We start from the raw sequence: 21,720 nt of genomic DNA, 5'->3' as shown, positions 1-21,720 counted from the left end.
CAGTATTTTCAAAGTGCTAGCTAAACCACAACTTCTTTTAACAGGTAGGAAATGAATGACATCAGAAATTGTAGACTGAATGCCCCATTGAATTTCAGTGACAATTGTAAAGAAAGCAACAGAAACTTATAAACTATTAATAACTACTAAAACAATTTGATGTAGTGGGTATAGTTCAAGGAATGATGAAAGAAAGCCATTAATAAATCCAATCTGAAACGTATTAGACTGGATTTATTCATTTTGTGCAAAGCCATAGGAAATTGAACTAATTAAATTGGACAGAACCTTAGGTACTTTAAACAGAAGCTATATCTGCTCATTCTACAATGTAGGGAATAGTGTGAATTTCTGGAGACCAGGAGGTTCTCAGTGGTGCTCACACATGCCCAGCAGCAGCATCTTCAAGCTATAATAGTATTTGCACTTTGTTGTGCACATCCTTTTATAGAGTATGACTGTAGATGGTGGCCATTGAAAGACCACACCTGTTCTGCCTCAAGCTGTTTTTAAGCTATTTTTACTGACCATGAAATGCTCTTTGACTGAAAAGAAATAAAACATTTTTGAGCCTTTTTTCCCCTGAACATAATCCCTAGGTGCTTTCTTGAAAGAGGGTTGTGATCCTTTGTTAGAAAGAATGTAGTTGGCAGTTCAAGAAGTGAAGGGTGGCACATTAATAGTTATAAAACAGAATGTCTGCCAATTGTAACCTAAATTAAAATCTTGTAAAGGAAACATTTTTTGTCATAAGGAGGAAATGGGTCATGTTAAACCTACTGATTCAAATGCTAGAGAAAATGAAGTTTCACATGTTGATGAACTACATAAGCCATCAAAGAACCTTTGGATGGATTAGATAAATGTGCCAGTAGCTCAGCGTGAATTTTGCTGAGACTCTTTGATGACAGAGCTTAATACCTTTAAGCCTTCAAAGAACTTCCATTGTGATCCAGTGATAAGAATGAAATGCTAGCCATGGATAAAAAGTACATTAGAGATAAATTCATTTAGTTATATTGGTAGTACAGAGGGGGTAAAAAATCAAGTTGAAAGAGTTCTGAAGGAGTAAAGGGATACCACATTAGAGTCTAGCTTAAATACCATAAAGACTGAAGGCTTCTGATGGCGTGGCCTAGCATGCCATATAAAGATATGCCTTTTCATTGATGGCGTTAGGAATGGCTGAATAAACTGGGATTATGTTCACAATATTCACTTTTATTCATGAACAGTAAACTACAGGTATTATCATGCTGTGAACCTAGCACAAACCACATTAGTAAGAATGTAATGAATGAGACTAGACGATGCAAAAGGTTGATAACTGCAGTGGCTCCTGACACTGAGTAACCCAGCATGAGACCAAGCCTCGCAGGTTAAGGGCATGGTCCTCTGTAAGTCTACCCTCACTTCTAATCAGCCAGCTACAGATTTGAAGGTTCCCTTTACCCCCTCAGGTTTTAAAAATTCACTAAAATGACTTCTAGAACTCAGGAAAGTGCTTAACTTCCATTACAGCTTTATTGTAACAGATACAAAAGATTTGGGAGGGTCCCGAATGCAAAGCTTCCCTCGTCATCTCGGTGGCATGAGCTAGGATGTGTTACCCTTCTGGTACAGGTATGTGACTGAATACTACCGTTTGGGGAAGCTCACCCAAGCTTCAGTTTTTAGTAGTGTTTCATGACATCAGCGTGATTGACTGAATCATTGTCCCATTGGTTGAATTCAGTCTCTCACCTCCCCTTTCCCTTCCCAGAGGTCATGCTGATATTGCATTGGCTCAGAGCCCCAACTTTATAATCCTGTTAATCATTCAGGTGTGGCCAGTCCCCATCTTGAGTCATCTTCTTCACATCAGTTCTGTAGGGCCTTCACCATAAGTTACCTCAGTAACATAAACTATCAGTACCCTGTATTCCTGTCACTTCCAAGAATTTAAATTTATTTTTTGGTCTTGCCATGTGGCTTTTGGGATCTTAGTTCCTTTACTGGGGATTGAACTCAGGCCATGGCAGTGAAAACACCAAGTCCTTACCACTGAACTGCTGGGGAATTCCCCCAAATTCCAAGATTTTAGATGCTACCTCCCAGGAACTAGAGACAAAGGCCAGCCAAATTCTTTACTACACAATATTTTATTCTCTTAAATATTGGTAGTGTCTTTGGTGTTCTGTATTAGGGTAATAATTTACTTTTCTGGCTGTCATTATTCCAAGAGATAAGGTTGAATAAACAGATGTTTTTCCCTTTAAATAGTTCCCTTTAGCAGGTTCCATTGCTTAAAAGCATCTCTTAGTAGATAATATACTATGTAAAGAATGAATTAAAATCAATTCAAACTCAGTATGGAACAAAAAATCTATACTCTCTCTTCTTACATGCCCATTATCGTAATTTCTCCTCTCACATCCTTCTTATCTGTGCTCAAGTTTCCAAGAATCTAAACCTTCAAATGTTCTTTATTTCCCAAACATGATCAAATGATAAGACCAGTCTTTTTTCTTCCATGTGGTCTTTAAAGGGGATCTTACTATGTGCCAAGAGATCTTATTATAACCTGGTATGTTTATGTCAGTCCTGCATTTAACACATACGTAGGGAGCATCTCTCATGAGCTCATGAATAGCCCTTTCATGCTCTTTCAGTTTTTGTCCTTCTCTGGCCCACTGCCACTTTTGCTAGTGCTTGCTATGAATTTGCTAATATTCCTGCCTAAAGTTCTGTCTCGTAGAGTTTTTGATACAGTTAGTCTTCAGGGCACCATATTCACTAGAATCCTCTGTACTGGCCATGATCCCTTATATACCTTGAACTGTTTGTCTTCCCCTTTTTCTCTCCTGCGTTGGTTCTCTAATGGGAAACACATTCTTTAGCCTCTGCATCAGCTCAAACTAGAAACCCCACTACATAGAAATATAGAAAGACTTCTTTTAGTACTCTAGCATTCCTAGCCTCCAGCTTTTTGCCTTTTGATTGGCATTGTTAGGCTTCTTAAGCACTGTACCATATAATGTTATAATGGTAGATCTGGAAATGGCTGTTCGATAACACCTGAGCTGTCTCATTTCATCTACTCCCATTGCAATGACTTCAGTTAAACAATCTCAGAAACCTGTAGTGTTGGTATCTATAGACTTCCCCTCAGAAGGACTGTGCCTAGACAGTTCTGGATGTTGGAGTCAGCTGTAATGAGCCTCCCGCTACAGACTCACTCCAATATTTATCCTCACCCATCATTCTTCGAAGAGTCCAAAGCTATCCCAACTTCCTCACTGTTAGCACATAATGTCCTAGGTTTGAAATAGAGAAAGTGTTTATTAGATATGAATTCCCTCGGCTTCTTGTCACATTCTCTTCATTTTTCTGAGAATGGTAAGTACTTGTAAGGCTTGTCCTTTCATTTGTTCTTCTGACTCCAATTCTTCATTTCTTTCTACTTCAGATTTTTCCTTCTCATTCTCATCCTTTTTTCCTTTTCAAGACTCCAATTTCCCTCTGTCCTTTCTCTGCTTTCTATCCTGACAGCCTTCCCCTAGATTTGCATCTCATGCTAACCTTGTTACCAGATCCAGCAGACTATTTGTTTCTCCACCTTCCTGCCCATCTCCTAAGGATTTGGTATTCCCCGGGAATCCTTTCCTAAGTCCACTTCTTTTCTTACTCAGTGCCTTCTCAGCAACTGCATCTAGGTTGATAATTCAGAACTTCTATCTGTTCAGCACTTCTACCCAGTCAACAGTAGCAGCCTTTCCTTCTCTGCTTAACACCTGATGGTACAACTCCTGATTAGATTTCTCCCCCTGCATGTCCTGAAGGCACCTTGAACATACTGTATACAAAACTGAAGTGAGATTGTTCTACACCAAATCCTCTTTTCCCCCCTCTTATGTTTCCTCCATCCTAAAGGAGATCAGTCCTTAGTGTTCATTGGTAGGACTGATTTCAAAGCTGAAACTCAATACTTTGGTCACCTGATGCAAAGAGCTGACTCACTTGAAAAGACCCTGATACTGGGAAAGATTAAGGGCAGGAAGAAAAGGGGACGACAGAGGATGAGATGGTTGGGTGGCATCACTGACTCAATGGATATGGGTTTGGGTGGACTCCGGGAGTTGGTGATGGACAGGGAGGCCTTGCGTGCTGCAGTTCATGGGGTGGCAAAGAGTCAGACACGACTGAGTGACTGAACTGAACTTTTTTTCCTCTCTTAGTGGGTAGCAAGCGTTACCTGCACAGTCATTTGTATCCTGTCATAACTATCACATCCCTAACCTGTATCTGTCGGAGAAGGCAATGGCACCCCACTCCAGTACTCTTGCCTGGCAAATCCCATGGATGGAGGAGCTTGGTAGGCTGCAGTCCATGGGGTCGCGAAGTGTCGGACACGACTGAGCGACTTCACTTTCACCTTTCTCTTTCATGCATTGGAGAAGGAAATGGCAACCCACTCCAGTGTTCTTGCCTGGAGAATCCCAGGGATGGCGGAGCCCGGCGGGCTGCTGTCTATGGGGTCACACAGAGTCGGACACGACTGAAGTGACTTAGCAGCAGCAGCAGCAGCCTGTATCTGTATCAACCTCTGTATCTAGTTGGTCTCCCCAGTTAATTACTTTCTGTTCTATTAGCATCCTTGTTTCTAGAGGCAGTATATATAGGCAGTGGTTAATAGCAAGGGCTCTGAAGCCAGACTACCGGAATTCAAATTCTAACTCTGCCACTTAGTAGTCATGCAGCCTTGAGTAAGCTGCCTGGTCTTTCTCTGCCTCCGCTTCCTCACTTGTAAAATGGAGACATTCAGAACTCCTTAGGGTTGTTAGGTGGATTAAATGAATTAATAAAATGTCAGAACCAAAAAAAAAAAGCATTATAACAAAATGTTCAGTACTTACTACTCAGAATTAGCAAATTGTTAACCTTTTGTTGTTTGCTACGGATCTTTTTCTTTAAAAAATAAATAATAAAGACATGCTAAAAATTCCTGTTCTTCTCACCAGAAACTTCCAGAGAGAATTACTAACACGAAATAGATGTGTATCCTTCCAATTCATGATTGTGTGGTTTTAAAATTTTTCCATAAGTTGCATTGTATTAAAACAATTCAGTGAGTATTTTTGTAGTCTCCTCATGTACATATATGAGTCTCTTCGGTGTATAGATCCAGAAGTGGAAATGTTGGGCATAGGATAGGACAAATTTAAACTTCATTTGTTATCACAGATTACTAACATAAACTCATGGTATTTGAGAGTTTCCATTCCCCATGCCCTTGTCAACTCTAGCTATCGTCACATTTCTTGTCTTTAGCCTCAGTTCATATACTCTGTTCCCGTTAAATGAACTTCTTTTTCCTTTGGCATCTTTGTATGCAGAATGCAGCAGATTCATGTAACACCTTACCTCCCCATTAAGTTTTTTAATAAAAGTAATTTGTCTCAGAATCTGATGGTTGTTTAGTCGCAAAGTTGTGTCCTATTCTTTTGCGACCTCATGGACTATAAGACTCCACTAATCTGTTATTCCCTCTCATTCTTTAATTTACCAAACCTTTTTACTTTTCTTTTTTTTAATTATTTTCTCTCCTTTTTAAAGTTTTTTTCTTTTTATCTTTTTTCCTCTTTTTAATATCATCTTAAAATATTTTATGTGTTTGTTGATAAATGTCATTATTAACCTCCTCATTTGGGTTTAGAAAACTCTTTGCATCAAGGTAGTTCTTTCTCTTCTGTTCATTTTTAATAATATAGCTAATACTTGCTGCAGCTTCCTGAGGTCACTCCATACCTTTTGTTGGATGACAGCAACTGTTTATAAATCACATAGGCATTTAGCATTTTGAAATGTTGCTGCTTGTATTCTTCTTCAAGTAAATGACAAGTGATTGAGAATGTGTATTTCCACTATTTCTAAATATAGCATAAACCATGGATGGTTGTGGGCTTTTTTTTTTTTTTTTGGCTTTTCTAAGTAGAGGCCTTTGGCCAATGGTTTGTGTCTGTCTTTAACCTTAGGAGAAGTTGTATGTTGATCTTGTGCATTTGGCTTATTTAATAAATGTGCCTGCCCGATTACATTTCTTCTCTAAGGGAAAAAATACAGCATTGTGTCTATCTAATAAAGTGACATTGCAGTGCCAAATTCTATTCAGATAACTTAAATAATGTAACTCCTCCCCCCCCCAATATTTATGTGAAAAAAAAATTTTTTTTAACCTGTGTGGCCACATTTCTTTCTCACAACAAAATTGTAATTATTTGGGGGATGGGGGTGAGCCATGGGCTTGTGGGATCTTAGTTCCCTGACTGAGGATTTACCCAGGCCCCCAGCAGGGGAAGTGCAGAATCCTAAACACTGAATCATCAGGGGATTCTCTTAAATAACTTTTTGATGTTTTATCTAGAAAAAAACTGGTTTTCAATGTGTGAAATTAGAATATTTATTTTTCTGATTATGTAACTTTTCAGTTCTTTGTGCTATATAAACACATAGGTTTCTCTGGTAGCTCAGACAATAAAAAATCTGCTTGCAGCACAGAAGACTTGGTTTGATCCCTGAGTCAGGAAGATCCCCTGGAGAAGGGACTGGCTACCCACTCCAGTATACTTGCCTGGAGAATTCCATGGACAAAAGAGTCTGGTGGACCACAGTCTATGTGTTAGCCAAGAGTCAGCCATGACTGAGCACCTAACACACTCATAGAACCACATACATTAGGCTCTATGCAGAATAAGGTGATCCTTTGAATTAGCAGTGGTTAATTTTTATTGCTGAAAATTCTGTCTGAAATCTTCACTGGAGAAATTGTTCATTCATGGACTGCATATGCTTTCAAAATGTTGATCCTAATTCTGCCCTGCTTTGTTACCCTGAGAAAGGTAGCTAACTATGCATATTAATCATTTGTAAGCTCCTTGGCTTCATGTTGTTCCTTCACCAAAAACTGAACCCTTATTACCAGCCAGGTTTGCATAGTTTAATACTTAAGATCACAGGAGATAGGGAAATTAAGAGAAACTGGATGATTACCTGACAGTTCTGCTAATTTAGTAGCGATTAGCCTGACTGACCATAAATAAAAATGGGATCTCTGTACTACTATGTACTATCTACGTGAAAAGGGTAAGTCTCCTACTTTCTTTCTTGAACACAGTGTTACCAAGTTACTACACATTTTAAGTATTTTTTGAAATAAATATGGTCTATAAACCCAAATTGTCTCTCTTCTTGGTACATATTAATGATGATACAGCATTTTGGGTAAGAGCTTAGAGAGGAGCATGTGTCTGCCCCAGTTCATATCCTGCTTCATATCCCACTCTTACCATCTATGTGACAATGGACAAAGCAATTTATCTGTGCCTTAGTTTCCTAATCTGTAAAATGGGGATATTGATACAGCCTACTTCCTAGAATTGTTAGGAGCTTTTTTTTTTTTTAGTTCTACCAGTTTATTGCTACCAACCCATCTCCCTCCACCCTCATTCATGCATGCTCAGCCATGTAACCCCATGGATTGCAGCCCGCCAGGCTCCTCTGTCCGTGGACTTTCCAGGCAAGAATATTGGATTGCTTTGCCATTTCCTTCTCCATGTTACGAGTTTTAAATGAGTTAATTATGAAAGGTATTAGAACAGTACCTGCACTGGTAGGCTGTTTATGAGTAGTTTTTGGTGCTAGTAACTTATATTTCTTTTATAAATTTTTGGTTCCCATTTCTCTCCTTTTCTCTTTGGTTTTTAAGACCATTTTTTACTTTAAAGATTTTGGCCCTTTTGTATTGAAAATATTTTTGTTACATGATTTGCCTTTTAATCTCTTACATTTTTGTCATACAAAAAAATATTGAAACTTTATTGTAAATTTTGTTAATATTTTTCTTTGATGGCTTCTAAATTTTTACATCATTCTTGGGAAGGACTCTCACAAAATAATTATAAAATATTTCCTATATTCATATGCTTTTATAGTTTTACTTTTTTAGGTTATAAAAATTTAATTTTCCCTCTAATAACCGTTTGCATATGGTGTTGGGTGGATGCCAGCCTTTCTGTGCATAAGATTCTGAAGATTCTATTATGTATAATACATACATGTGGCATTTCTCTTTTGTTGGCTACCTGGTAGCTTAGAAATTATATATAATCAAATCTCTGTTGTTTAGTTGCTCAGCCACGTACAACTCTTTTGTGACCCTGTGGACTATAACCCACGGGGCTATGGAATTTTCCTCTGTCCGTGGGTTTCCCAGCCAAGAACCCTGGAGTGGGTTGCCATTTCCTTCTCCAGGGGATCTTCCCAACCCAGGGATCAAACCCACATCTGCATTGGCAGGCATATTCTTTACAGCTGACCACCAGGGAAGCAATCAAATCTCTGATATATCCCTAATAAATAACATTACTGGCTGGAAGAATGTATTTTCAAAGACGAGTTTGAATGTTGAGTGCATATATACATCTTTTTTTTTATGTTTTGTTGCAACAAATAAAATTTGTTTTATGTTGAAACAAATTCTCAGAAGCTCAGTTTTTAAATATCAGTAACAGTAGGTACTCAGATGTATGCATTTAATAGATGTCAATATTATTTTTCCTTTTCTTTCTATTGTAGAAACCTACCCAATTCATTTAAGTTCCTTAATCATGTTGACTTACTGTATAGCTATCTATTACATAAGGAAGGTGCATTTAATTGACTCCTGAGTGTTGTGGCAGAGATATAATCTGCCATTTCTGTCTGTGGCTTCCTATACTTGACACCTACATGTCCACATAGCCTTAGGTAACCCTAGAAATACAGGTTTTGTGCCACAATAAAAGTAATTTTGTTTTAGTAAGTACCAAGAAGCTGGAATCTCTCTTTTACTTGAAGATTTAGAGAGGAAAACATTTGTATTTAAAATAAATACATTATTACTTTTGAGAAGTAAAGTTGATGTGCATTTTTAATGTTTAATGGCAAAGCTCTAATGAGAGCCCAATGAGGCTGTGCACTGAGGCAAGCACCCTCCTCCCCAACATAGGCACATTCATACAAACTCCAGTCATTCTCTTCTTTTGAGCTTTGTAGGATTTATGCATAAGAAAAGTTGAGGTATACAAGGCCACTGTGCACCCTATGTGGGCCTCAGTCAGTCTGCTATCATGCAGGGTGCAGCCAGGACACAACAGATAAAGCTTCAACCAACTGCTGGCCTATCTGACTATGAAAGAAAGCTATTATAACATTTTTGGGGTGCCCACTCTGTGAGAGATACTGCAGCAAGTGCTTGACCTTTAAGCCATTCAAATCTTCTAACCATTTATCAGTTAAATATTTTTTTCCCTACAGTCTGCTGCTGCTGCTGTTCCTAAGTCGCTTCAGTCGTGTCCGACTCTGTGCGACCCCCACAGACGCAGCCCATCAGGCTCCTCTGTCCCTGGGATTCACCAGGCAAGAATCCTGGAGTGGGTTGCTATTTCCTTGTCCAATGCATGCATGCATGCTAAGTTGCTTCAGTCGTGTCCGACTCCCCTACAGTCTGTAGGATTGAAAAGAGTCAGACCTGACTGAGCACACACACACTAATGCTAATGCATTGAGTTTTCTGTTATACCACTACTTCCTTTCCAGGCAATAACTGGCCAGTTGGTTCAGCAGCACTCATTAATTTGTTGTCAAGTAGTGAGGCTTATTAGCAAGTATTGGTCATTTAAATTGATTGTATGACTTTGGATAAGTCATTTTACTTCTGGGCACTGATAACGTGCATGTTTATCATACAGTTGGATTTGGTGGTCCCTAAGATTCCTTGGGTCCTTAGAAGATCTTCTAATCCTTGTTCACCTCTTCACATTGTGCCTCCTCCTCATTATCCCTTGCAGCTTTTCCTTTCGTGGTACCTTACTCACTTCTTAAGTGAACTGCAACCATGCTCTCTTAGAGTTTTGAATGTAAAAAAGTTAAAACTAAATCACAAAATTTCTGCAAGAACACAAAGAATTTTGCTGCTTAGTGAGTGCTGCCATCTTGTGTCTACCATTTTATGAGAGAAAAAATTTAAAATGAGAAAAATAATATATTTAAGTATTTTTTGGTTTGTTTCAGGTGGATTTTTTTTCTTAAGCCTAGTCATTATATTTAGTGGCCCAGCAACCTTGGTCATATTGAAATGACGATGTCAATTAGAAAACAGTTTAACACTTGTTTGTAATACCTCCTTTTCTGTTATCCTGTAGTCAAACACAGTATAGTTGAGATATGAAAACTAATATGAATCTGTGTTGGGGTTCAAAGTAATTCCATTTCAAAGTCGTTTTTAAAGAATTAGTATAAGATGTGAATTCTTCTGTGATGTATGCTCAGCAGTATTAGTATTGCATCTCTTGGTGGTTAGACCCCATTATATGCAGTTGTTCACCTTAAAACTGTGCTGTCCTATTTATTGACAACAGATTGTCAAAGGAAGATGGAAGAGCGACACAGAAAGTGTTTTTTGCTGTGATGTAGTCACTTGTACCAAAAAAAAGAGAAAACTTTAAATGAAACTGACTATAAAAACAGATGACACTGAGAGAATTTTGGCATTAATCTTTCAGATGTCTTTAAAAATAGTCACCCTTTATAGACATTTGCTTTTAACAGGCAATGTGTGTCTCTTTGAACGTGTTAAATGGCTTATTACAGCTTTTGTTCTTTTAAAAACCTAGAATGTGATTATTTTTTAAAATTACTGTTTTATATCCATGGAGTTGTAGCTTTGGAAGAAAACTCTAAAAATCATAGTTCTTGGAGGCAAGAATTCCCTGGTTCTGATACTGGGCACACTTTTAAAATGAAAATCATCATCTCCCTTACAACACTGACCATATACTCTGTTCTTATTATATATCTATTCCCTTGCTTTCTTCTTCCTTCTGCTTTTACAGCAGAAAAGTCTAGGTGGCTTCATGACTTACTCAGGCTCACAAGACCAGTGTATGTCAGAATTGTGTAGAACTAAGTGTTCTGGCCCTTGTTTAGGACAAGAAAACAGTAAAGTCACCAAGAGTAGTATTTTAAATTTCCAAATTACTGTGTAGTGTTTCATTTCCCTTGGCTATTTTGTTAAAATATTTTGTTTTAATTTTAGGCCGCTGAGAGATATGATATATTTGATCCAAGACAGTCCATTTCAGTCCAGGAATCTACAGTGGTGACAAGGACATGGGACTCCTCCTGCCAGATTCCAAATGGGTCAAGACAATTGACATCCTGGCTGACAACTGTGAAAAAGAACCTTGGATTATTTTATTTTATTTTTGTGGAACACCACAATCCCAAATCCATAGGACACATCAGGTAACCTAACCTCTCTTATCATTTAAGAAAAATTAGAGATTTTTCTTTCAAAATCGTAAGCAGAGTACTTTAAATAACCTCTTCCCCCTTAGTAACTTTACTGTTTTGAGAATGAATCACTTAACTTTGGTATGAATATAATTAAGGAAGACTTTTTTTTTTTTTTTTTTTTTAAGCTTTTCAGATGTATTTATGGATTCCTAAGATAGGTTTAGGTATTTCATTGCAAAACATTCTTTTGGGAAAAGAACTCTTGAATTTTCCATGTAGAAAAAACAAGGTCTACTGGATTTTTCCCTTCTCAAGATTTAATTATGAAATTTTGAGAAACACAGAGAAGTTGAAAGAATTTTACAGTGAAACCATTTAACCACCCCTGCATTCTACCATCAACATTTTATTATACTTGCTTTAACCTGCATCTGTCCATCTGTACCCATCCCTCTACCTGTTCAGTTCATCTTCATTTTTTTGATGCATTTTGAAATAGGTAGTCCTTACCACACACACACAAATTTAATTATGTGAGGTGATGGATTGCATTACCTGGAGCGGTGGCCACAGGACTGGAAAAGGTCAGTTTTCATTCCAATCCCAAAGAAAGGCAATGCCAAAGAATGCTCAAACTACCGCACAGTTGCACTCATCTCACATGCTAGTAAAGTAATGCTCAAAATTCTCCAGGCCAGGCTTCAGCAATATGTGAATCGTGAACTTCCTGGTGTTCAAGCTGGTTTTAGAAAAGGCAGAGGAACCAGAGATCAAATTGCCAACATCCGCTGGATCATGGAAAAAGCAAGAGAGTTCCAAAAAAACATCTATTTCTGCTTTATTGACTATGCCAAAGCCTTTGACTGTGTGGATCACAATAAACTGTGGAAAATTCTGAAAGAGATGGGAATACCAGACCACCTGACCTGCCTGTTGAGAAATCTGTATGCAGGTCAGGAAGCAACAGTTAGAACTGGACATGGAACAACAGACTGGTTCCAAATAGGAAAAGGAGTTAGTCAAGGCTGTATATTGTCACCCTGTTTATTTAACTTATATGCAGAGTACATCATGAGAAACGCTGGACTGGAAGACACACAAGCTGGAATCAAGATTGCTGGGAGAAATATCAATAACCTCAGATATGCAGATGACATCACACTTATGGCAGAAAGTGAAGAGGAACTAAAAAGCCTCTTGATGAAAGTGAAAGTAGAGAGTGAAAAAGTTGGCTTAAAGCTCAACATTCAGAAAACGAAGATCATGGCATCCGGTCCCATCACTTCATGGGAAATAGATGGGGAAACAGTGGAAACAGTGTCAGACTTTATTTTTCTGGGCTCCAAAATCACTGCAGATGGTGACTGTAGCCATAAAATTAAAAGATGCTTACTCCTTGGAAGGAAAGTTATGACCAACCTAGATAGCATATTGAAAAGCAGAGACATTACTTTGCCAACAAAGGTCCATCTAGTCAAGGCTATGGTTTTTCCAGTGGTCATGTATGGATGTGAGAGTTGGACTGTGAAGAAGGCTGAACGCCGAAGAATTGATGCTTTTGAACTGTGGTGTTGGAGAAGACTCTTGAGAGTCCCTTGGACTGCAAGGAGATCCAACCAGTCCATTGTGAAGGAGATCAGCCCTGGGATTTCTTTGGAATGAATGATGCTAAAGCTGAAACTCCAGTACTTGGGTCACCTCATGCGAAGCGTTGACTCATTGGAAAAGACTCTGATGCTGGGAGGGATTGGAGGCTAGAGGAGAAGGGGACGACAGAGGATGAGATGGCTGGATGGCATCACTGACTCGATGGACGTGAGTCTAAGTGAACTCCGGGAGTTGATGTTGGACAGGGAGGCCTGGCGTGCTGCAATTCAAGGGGTCGCAAAGAATCGGACACGACTGAGCGACTGATCTGATCTGATCAAATAATCATATTGTACACCTTAGGCTTATATGTTATTATATATCAGTTATATCTCTGTAAGTCTAGAAAAAAATACAAGTGGTTTATAACTTCTGCTCTTCAGGTTCACGTATTTCATATGTCCTAAAATGAGAGCTGTATCTGATAGGTTCCTATTTGATATTCAGTGTAAAGTTCCCATTGTTGTCTTAAACTCACTGAAGATATGAAATATATTGGCTTCTTTTGTATTTGATCTCCTTTGAAGTACTAAAGCATCTGGTAATGTATGTTGTTTGGCCCTGAGTCATGTAAATCAGGAGAGTTTTCAATGCTTGATTCATAATGCTGGACAGTTATTAGTGCAAATTCACAACTGTATTTTGTCTAGAATGTCACTATTTTTTAAGTTATTTCCTTTTGGATATGCAAGTTAATTTAAGAAGTTAGAAATTTTAGGAATGCTAAATGAAAGCTCTGAAGCTATGACAGGAAGATTTTGTCCCTATGACAGGGACAATACTCGTAATATCCCTTCAGATAAAAAGGTTTCTGATGTCAGCCTAGTATATATCTATAACTCTCCATCCATTACCTTTCATCTGGATAGGACTGATTTCTTAATGTTTCTTATGAACTTTCACAGTGGTGTGCACATCAAAATCACCTCATACCCTTATTATATCCCTTATCTCATTGTCTTATGTTTTTTTTTAATTTGGATATATTTGCCACTAAACTGTATGCTCTTTGGAAGCAGGAATTTTGCATTTATCTGTGTATATTTGACATTATTCCTGGAACATAGAAGATACTTAGTCATTGTTGTGCACTAACTGAATGTAAGGGATGTTTCAAACTGAATTAAAATTTTTTTCTTGCTTGCTAAGGCTTCAAGTTCCCTGTAGAATTCTAAAATAACCTTTGCTAATGAGGATGTCTGATACTGTTACTATAAAAAATGAAACTGAAACAATGAAGGATTTGGAGGCAGAAGTGAAAGATACAACTGGAGTTGAAAATCTTACCAAATCAGAAAACTATGGGAAGATTCTGGCAGAAAAGAATGAACATTGTATCGACAACAATATTGATTTGCAGGTAAACAAGATTTTTTCCTCTGGCTACAAGTATTAAATATTCAATACATAATTATACTTTTCATACAACACTCACTTTCAGAATTGTATAAGGGTAAGATGACCCGTTGTGACATGTCTATCAGCTGCTTTGGGTGGTCACCTGGATTAGCTTGTTGAATCTAGCTCTTTGATTTGCTTGTATCACCTATTTCTTTTTATTTGTATGTGGCTAATATTGTTTTTTCTAGTGGCTTTATACTTTTTCATTCCATTTTACACCTATCAGTGTTGTGAGAGTTCAAAATAACCTAAGATTAGAGGAGATTAGAATAGAGAGATTGTAACTGCAGGAGTTCTGTTGGCAAAAACAGCCCTGGGGAAGCAACTGATAACTGTGACTGAGGGGAAAAAAGAGATTGATGAAGAAAAAAGGTCACTTGAGGCTTTTGATGCTACACATGTATGATGACCTAGCACTAACCACTGAGAAGGCTTTTAATTCCAGGCATAGATGAAAATTGATGATGGTCCACAGATTCAAGGTAGGTAAAAATTGTGTCAAGTAGTACTTAATAATGCTTGCTTTTAAGTGTTCTTGTTATTTGTTGCTATACAATGGATAATCACAAAATAAGGGCTTGCAATTTTAAAATAACATTTTCTTTTTAAATATCTCGTGACTTGTGTGTCGGGAAATGGAGCAGTGGCTTGACTGAGTGAATCTTGTCCATACAAGGCATCAAAAGAGATCCCTCACTGATATTTAAATGTCAGGTGGCCTGGCCCGAAAAGTCCATAACTGTTTTGCTCACTTATCTGGCTTGTTGGTGGCAATAGCTGGAATGCAAGCTGAGCTGGAACTAGGATAACATACCCGGACTGCCTCCAACACAATCGGCCCAGGTAATCAGACTCATTATGGGCAGCTCAGGGGTTCCAGAAAGTGTTCCAAGAGCCAAACAAAGCTGCAAGCATCCTTGTGACCTAGGCTTAGAAGTCCCAGAATGTCACTTCCACTGTTGTCTGTTGATAACACTTGTTAGTAAAGCCAGCCCAGATTCAAGGGGAGGGGGCATTTGACCCTGTCTCTCAGTAGGAAAGACCTTTAATCTACCATAAGCTGTTAGTTTAAAATACTGTCTGATACTTCTGTTTTAGTTAGCCCTATACTGCTAAGTCACTTCAGTTGTGTCAGATTCTTCGTGACCCTATGGACTATAGCCCACCAGGCCCCTCTGTCCATGGGATCCTCCAGGCAAGAATGTTGGAGTGGGTTGCCATTTCCTTCTCCAGGGGATCATCCCGACCCAGAGATGGAACCTGTGTCTCTTATGTCTCCTGCATTGGCAGGTAGGTTCTTTACCACTAGTGCCATCAGGGAAGCCCATAAACTGTTAAATTAAAATACTATGCCTTAAACTTTTGTTTTAGTTAGCATTTGGGGAGAAAATTACTCTTATCATTCTTTCTACATCCTAAAGACCTTGAAGGCTATGTGCCAAAACTTATACTTTATTCTTTTAGAATAAATTAAGAAGGTTCTTTTAAAGGTTGTTTTATTCTTTCATTCACTCAAAAACTGTATTCTTCATTATGTGCCAGAATGTGTTAGAAAATGATATTAACTCATACAGCAGTTAAAAAGCATTTAGATCCCACTGCTTAAGTAAAGTCAGGTGGCTATTATCTAAGAAATTTGGAGGAATAACAGAAATTTGGAGGAATAACAGTTTTTCTAGTCATTTTTAGAAATAGCACTTTTTACAACAAAAGATTGTCATGCCTGCCGTCAGTACACCCAGTGATGGCAGAAAGTCAGTATCCTGATTGGATCAGAGAAAATGCTTAAATTCTCTTGCATTTGTGATTGAAATGGTAAAAGATATCTTTCTAGTCTCTTTTCGGCACCAAAGGTTCACTCTTCCAGGTCATGTTTCTCAACAGGCGATTAACTTGGATTATGGCATACACTGAATTTATTGCAGGTTTGTTTCCAGACCACTGCAGTAAAGCAAATACCACATTAAAGCAAGTCACACAGATTTTTTGGTTTCCCAGCACATGTAAAGACACTATACTGTAGGCTGTTAAGGATGCAGTAGCATTATATATAAAAAAAATAGTCAGACCTTAATTAAAAATACCTTATTGCTAAAGATGCTAACCATCATCTGAACCTTTGACAGATCATAATCTTTTAGCCGTTGGAGTGTTTTGCCTTGATGTTGATGGCTATTGACTGATCAGAGTGGTGGTTGCTAAAGGTCACTGGCAATGTCTTAAATAAGGCATTGAAATTTGCTGCATCAATTTGCACTTCCTCTTATGTCCAGTTTCTCTGTAGCATGCAATGATGTATTTTACCTTCAGTAGAACTTCTTTCAAAATTGGAGTCAGTCCTCTCAGACTCTGTCGATGCTTCCTCAGTGAAGTTTATGTAATATTCTAAATCCGTTGTTGTCATTTAAGTAATGTTCACAGCATCTTTACTAAGAGTAGATGCCATCTCAAGAAACCACTTTGCTCACTAGGCACAGGAAGCAATTCCTCATCTGTTAAAGGTTTATAGCGAGATTGCAACAATTCAGCTACATCTTCAGGCCCCACTTTTTTTTTTTTTTTTTTTAAGGATAGTATTTTTCATTGTCTCTCTCTCTCTCTTTTTTTTTAATGTTTATCTATTTATTTTTGGCTGTGTCTGGTTTAGTGGCGGCATGCAGGATCTTTGTTGAGCTGCATAGGCTTCTCTCTAGTTGTGGTGTGTGGACTCGGTAGTTCTGGCACATGGGCCTAGTTACCTGTGGCTGGGATATTAGTTCCCCAACCAGGGATTGAACCCATGTCCCCTGCATTGCAAGGCAGATTCTTAACCACTGGACCGTCAGGAAAGTCCCCAGGCCCCACTTCTAGTTCTCTTTCTGTTTCCACTCCATATGCAGTTACTTCCTCCACTGAAGTCTTGAACCCCTTAAAGTCATCCATGAGGGTTAGAATCAAATTCTTCCAAATTCCTATTAATGTTACTATTCTGACCTCTTCCCATGAATCACCAGTGGCATCTAGAATGGTGAATCTTTCCAGAGGCTTTCTGGGCTTTGCCCATATCCATCAGAAGAATTACTATCTGTGGTAGCTATAGCCTTACAGAATGTATTTCTTAAGTAATAAGACTTAAGAAATTGAAAGAACTTGAAAGTTGAAATTACTTATTGATCCATGGGCTGCAGAATGATGTTGTGTTGTTAACAGGCATAAAAACAATATGAATCTAGTTGTACATCTCCATCAGAGCTCTTGGTGACCAGGTATATTGTCAATGAGCAGTAGTATTCTGAAAGGAATCCTTTTTCTGAGCAGTAGGTCTCAACAATGCACTTAAAATAATCAGTTATGCATGTTGTAAATAAATGTGCTATCATCTAGGCTTTGTTGTCCCATTGATAGAGCACAGGCAAAATAGGTTTAATATAATTCTTAAGGGCCCTAGGATTTTCAGGGTGGTAAACGACCACTGACTTCAACTTAAAGTCACCAGCTGCGTTAATCCCTAATAAGAAAATCAGCCTGTTCTTTGAAGCTTTGAAGCCAGTCATTGACTTCGCCTCCCTAGCTATGGGAGTCCTAGATGGCATCTTTTTCCAATAGAAGGCTGTTAGATCTGGCTAACTTGCTGCAGCTTCTACATGAGCACTTGGTGTTTCACCTTGCATTTTTATGCTGTGGAGATGGCTTCTTTCCTTAAAATCTGTGAACCAACTTCTGCTGGCTTTCAACTTCTACATCTTCCTCACCTCACTCCACCTTCATAGAACTGAAGAGAGTTGGGGCTTTGCTCTAAATTAGGCTTTGGCTTAAGGGAATGTTGTTGCTGGTTTGATTTTCTATCCAGACCACTAAAACTTTCTCCATATCAGCAGTAAGGAAGTTTCACTTTCTTATCATTCATGTTTTCCCCTGGTGTAACACTTTTAATTTCCTTCAAGAACTTTTCCTTTGTACTTACAACTTGACTAATTGTTTGGCAAACAGGCCTAGCTTTCAGCCTGTCTCAGCTTTCAGCATACCTTCCTCACTATGCTTAATTTCTAGCTTTCAATTTAAACTGAGAAAGATGTGACTCTTACCTTCTCTTGAAGACTTGCTGCTGCTGCTGCTGCTAAGTCGCTTCAGTTGTGTCCGACTCTGTGCGACCCCATAGACAGCAGCCCAGCAGGCTCCCTCGTCCCTGGGATTCTCCAGGCAAGAACACTGGAGTGGGTTGCCATTTCCTTCTCCAATGCATGAAAGTGAAAAGTGAACGTGAAGTCGCTCAGTTGTGTCCGACTCTTCGCGACCCCATGGACTGCAGCCTATCAGGCTCCTCTGTCCATGGGATTTTCCAGGCAAGAGTACTGGAGTGGGGTGCCATTGCCTTCTCCCCTTGAAGACTTACATGTAGGATTATTAACTGGCCTGATTTCAACATCGTTGTGTTTCAGGGAATAGGGGTCCCTGGGGAGAGGGAGAAACTGGAAATGACTGTCTAGTTGGCAGAGCAGTCAGAACACACACCACATTTATTGGTTAAGCTTGCCATCTTACGTGGGTGTGGTTTGAGGCACCCCAAAATAATTGCAGTGGTAACATCAGAGGTCACTGATGACAGATCACCATGACAAATAAAATAATAATGACAAAGTTTGAAAAATTGTGATAATTGCCAAAACATGACAGACACAAAGAGAGCAAACGCTGTTGGAAAAATGGTGCTACTTGAAGCAGGGTTGCAACAAACCTTCAATTTGTAAAAGCACAGTATCTGCCAAGCACAGTGAAACGAGGTGTGCTTGTATTACATTTTCTGCCATGTCTCTTGTGTTGCTCTTGGTGGTAAACACAAAAACGTTCTGATGACCACTATTGAATCATGGCTCAGTGGTTCATACTGCAGGAGAATTTCATGCAGTCCGCAAACACTTACTGAAAACATATTCCATGGCAAGGAAATAGTGTAATAAGGAAAAATGGGCTTGGTCTCTCATATCACGTTCCATATAGCATGGTGAGTATAAAGACTGGGAAGAGGAAAAAAGAGAATACGAGAGTTCGTTTTATGTTAATCCACTGAAATACTGTATTCCTTGTTTATTCAAATGTTTATTAAGATTTTACTTTTACGTGGATATATTTACTCTGCTTGGAGATTTTGAGGTTCAAGATGCCTCTATGCAAGGTATCTGGCAAGGGGTTTACAGTTGAAATAATGTACACAGAGATTTAAGTAATGGAAATTAGGAATGGAAGTAGATAAAATTAGAAAAATTTTTTTGTTTTAATATAAATAAGTCAACTCTTTTAAGAATGAAAAGGGAATAGTGTCTTGTTAAAAAAACTCTGTTTTATATAGTTACCTCTTAATATGGAGTTACCTATTATGAAATGCCTTTTTTTCTAAGATAGTAGTAGACATTTCATCTTCTTTTTCTACCTCTAAGATACTTCCTGAAGGTTTCATTTTAAACAGCAACTATTATTTTTACTCAAATTTACATGTATGTGCTGATTAAAAGTGACTTAGGAAAATGGAAATGTTTTCTTAAGAAAGCAAACATTTCATCTGTTTCCAAATCTTAATTTCCTGACCATCCTTTTAGTATTTTATTGAGGAAAACTAATTTTTGAATGAAGGGATGTCATAGTATAAAATTAATATAAAGAACTCTTATGATTTTCTACTATTTGTTAAAGATATTATTTATATAAACTGTTCTTTTATCCATTTGTTCACTGATATGTGATCCAAACTTAGATGATTCCCTGGTGCCAGAGATTGCACGGATCTATAAAACAGAGATAAGCACTACTGAGTATCTCGGGAATGGACTCAGACTGTGCCATGTGATGCTACCTTAAAGTTAGAATAACCTCCATCATAGCTGGAGTAAACTTTAAATTATTGTACCTTTTTTGATTTTCTTATCTGGGTGCTCTCCTGTCAGGCCTCATCTTTTTTCATTTTATTTTTTGTTTACCTCCATCCATTCATTCATGTGCTCACTTGAGAAGACTTAAGTTCTATCTTCAGAGAATAAATGGTTCTAGAAACTGTAAAGTACAAGAGGACAGTTGCCCAAGGTGCCTTTTTTTTTTTTAATGGAGCATATGTATTATGTGGCCAGTTTCTTCACTCTAACTTGGTTATGAGACTGAAACCATTCCTCACTCTGCTTTATCATGCTGAAGAATCATCTGAGGGGGAGGGAGATGGATGCTGAGTTGTCGCATCAAAGGAAGCAGCATTATTCTAGCAGTATCCATCCTTGTTTAAACCGTCCACTGTTAGAGGTTTGAGGTTACATGATATGCTTCATGTTCATAACTGATGTGCTGGAGAATTGGTGTTGAATTTATAGCAGCAGCAGTACAGAAAATGTGATGTTTTTTATGCATGTCAGTAAAGGAATGACCTGTTCTTGTTCTATAGAGAGTGGAAAATGGAAGTCAAACACCCTTTGTATTCTAAAACAGGGTCTCAAACATTTTGTAATTTTTATGTATATACTGTTAGGAGTCTTGGCGCTGTTAGTTAATCTGTCTTTGAATACAGTGTTTAATATAGCACTCAATAAATGATGCCAGTTGTCAGTGGATGAGTAATCAACTAATAGCTCTGCTAGTGATTGATTTTTTCTTCAATAAAGCTACATAAGCCATGATAATAATAACAATAATATCATCAAGCTGGAGAAAGGCCAGCAGACATTAGACATCTCCTTGAATGTTTCCAAGCAGATATTATCTTAATTAATAGAAAGCTCTTTGACCACTTCTTGTATAAATAATTTCACTTGTATGACAGTGTTGATTGTGTTTTTTATTCAGTTTTATTAGGGACTATAATCTTTTAAGAATTTTTATGACTACTTTGTTAAGAATTATTTAGAGTTAATTCAAGCAATCCGTCACATTAATCTCAAGAAGTTCACTTTCCCACATAATTGCTATGGAGTTCTGAATTGTTGGTATGGTCCCAAATAATTATACAAAGAGTTTTTGATTAGCAATGTTTCTGTTGCCACACACACACTATTCCTATAAATGAATTCAAGTAAAGTAGCAGAACACAAAGTCAGCACACAAAAATCAGTTGGATTTTTATATATAAACAGTGAACAATCTGAAAAGGAAATTGGAAAAGCAGTTCGATATGCAGAAGGATTAAACAGAATAAAATACTTAGGAATTAACTTAATCAAGGGGGTGAAAGATTTGTTCAGTGAAAACTACAAAACAATGCTGAAAGAAATTACAGATGACATAATTAAATTGAAGTATATTCATTGTCTTGAATTGGAGACATCAGTATTGTTAAAATGTTAATACTGCCCAAAGTGATCTACAGATTAGTGCAATTCCCATCAAAATCAAATGTCATTTTTG

General features: G+C 38.0%; 1 protein-coding gene across 14 annotated transcripts in view; it reads left to right on the top strand.

Annotated features, from left to right (window-relative positions):
* The window catches only part of R3HDM1 (R3H domain containing 1), a 167,569-nt gene that overhangs the window by 55,993 nt on the left and 89,856 nt on the right, over nt 1-21,720 (top strand). For 13 of the 14 annotated variants that reach the window (XM_025277031.3, XM_006048201.4, XM_044935977.2 and 10 more), the window contains 2 exons: nt 11,114-11,322; nt 14,110-14,320. In XM_025277031.3, the coding sequence (XP_025132816.2) occupies nt 14,150-14,320 (171 nt within the window). In that variant the 5' untranslated portion in view covers nt 11,114-11,322; nt 14,110-14,149. Of the gene's footprint in view, nt 1-9,425; nt 9,450-11,113; nt 11,323-14,109; nt 14,321-21,720 lie in introns of those variants that run through there. The other variant, XM_044935954.2, reaches the window with a different exon arrangement.

The sequence above is a fragment of the Bubalus bubalis genome, chromosome 2 (genome assembly GCF_019923935.1).
Source record: "Bubalus bubalis isolate 160015118507 breed Murrah chromosome 2, NDDB_SH_1, whole genome shotgun sequence".
Taxonomy (NCBI): Eukaryota; Metazoa; Chordata; class Mammalia; order Artiodactyla; family Bovidae; genus Bubalus; species Bubalus bubalis.
The sequence above is the reverse complement of the archived record's forward strand: the minus strand, read 5'-3'. Positions and strand labels throughout refer to the sequence as shown.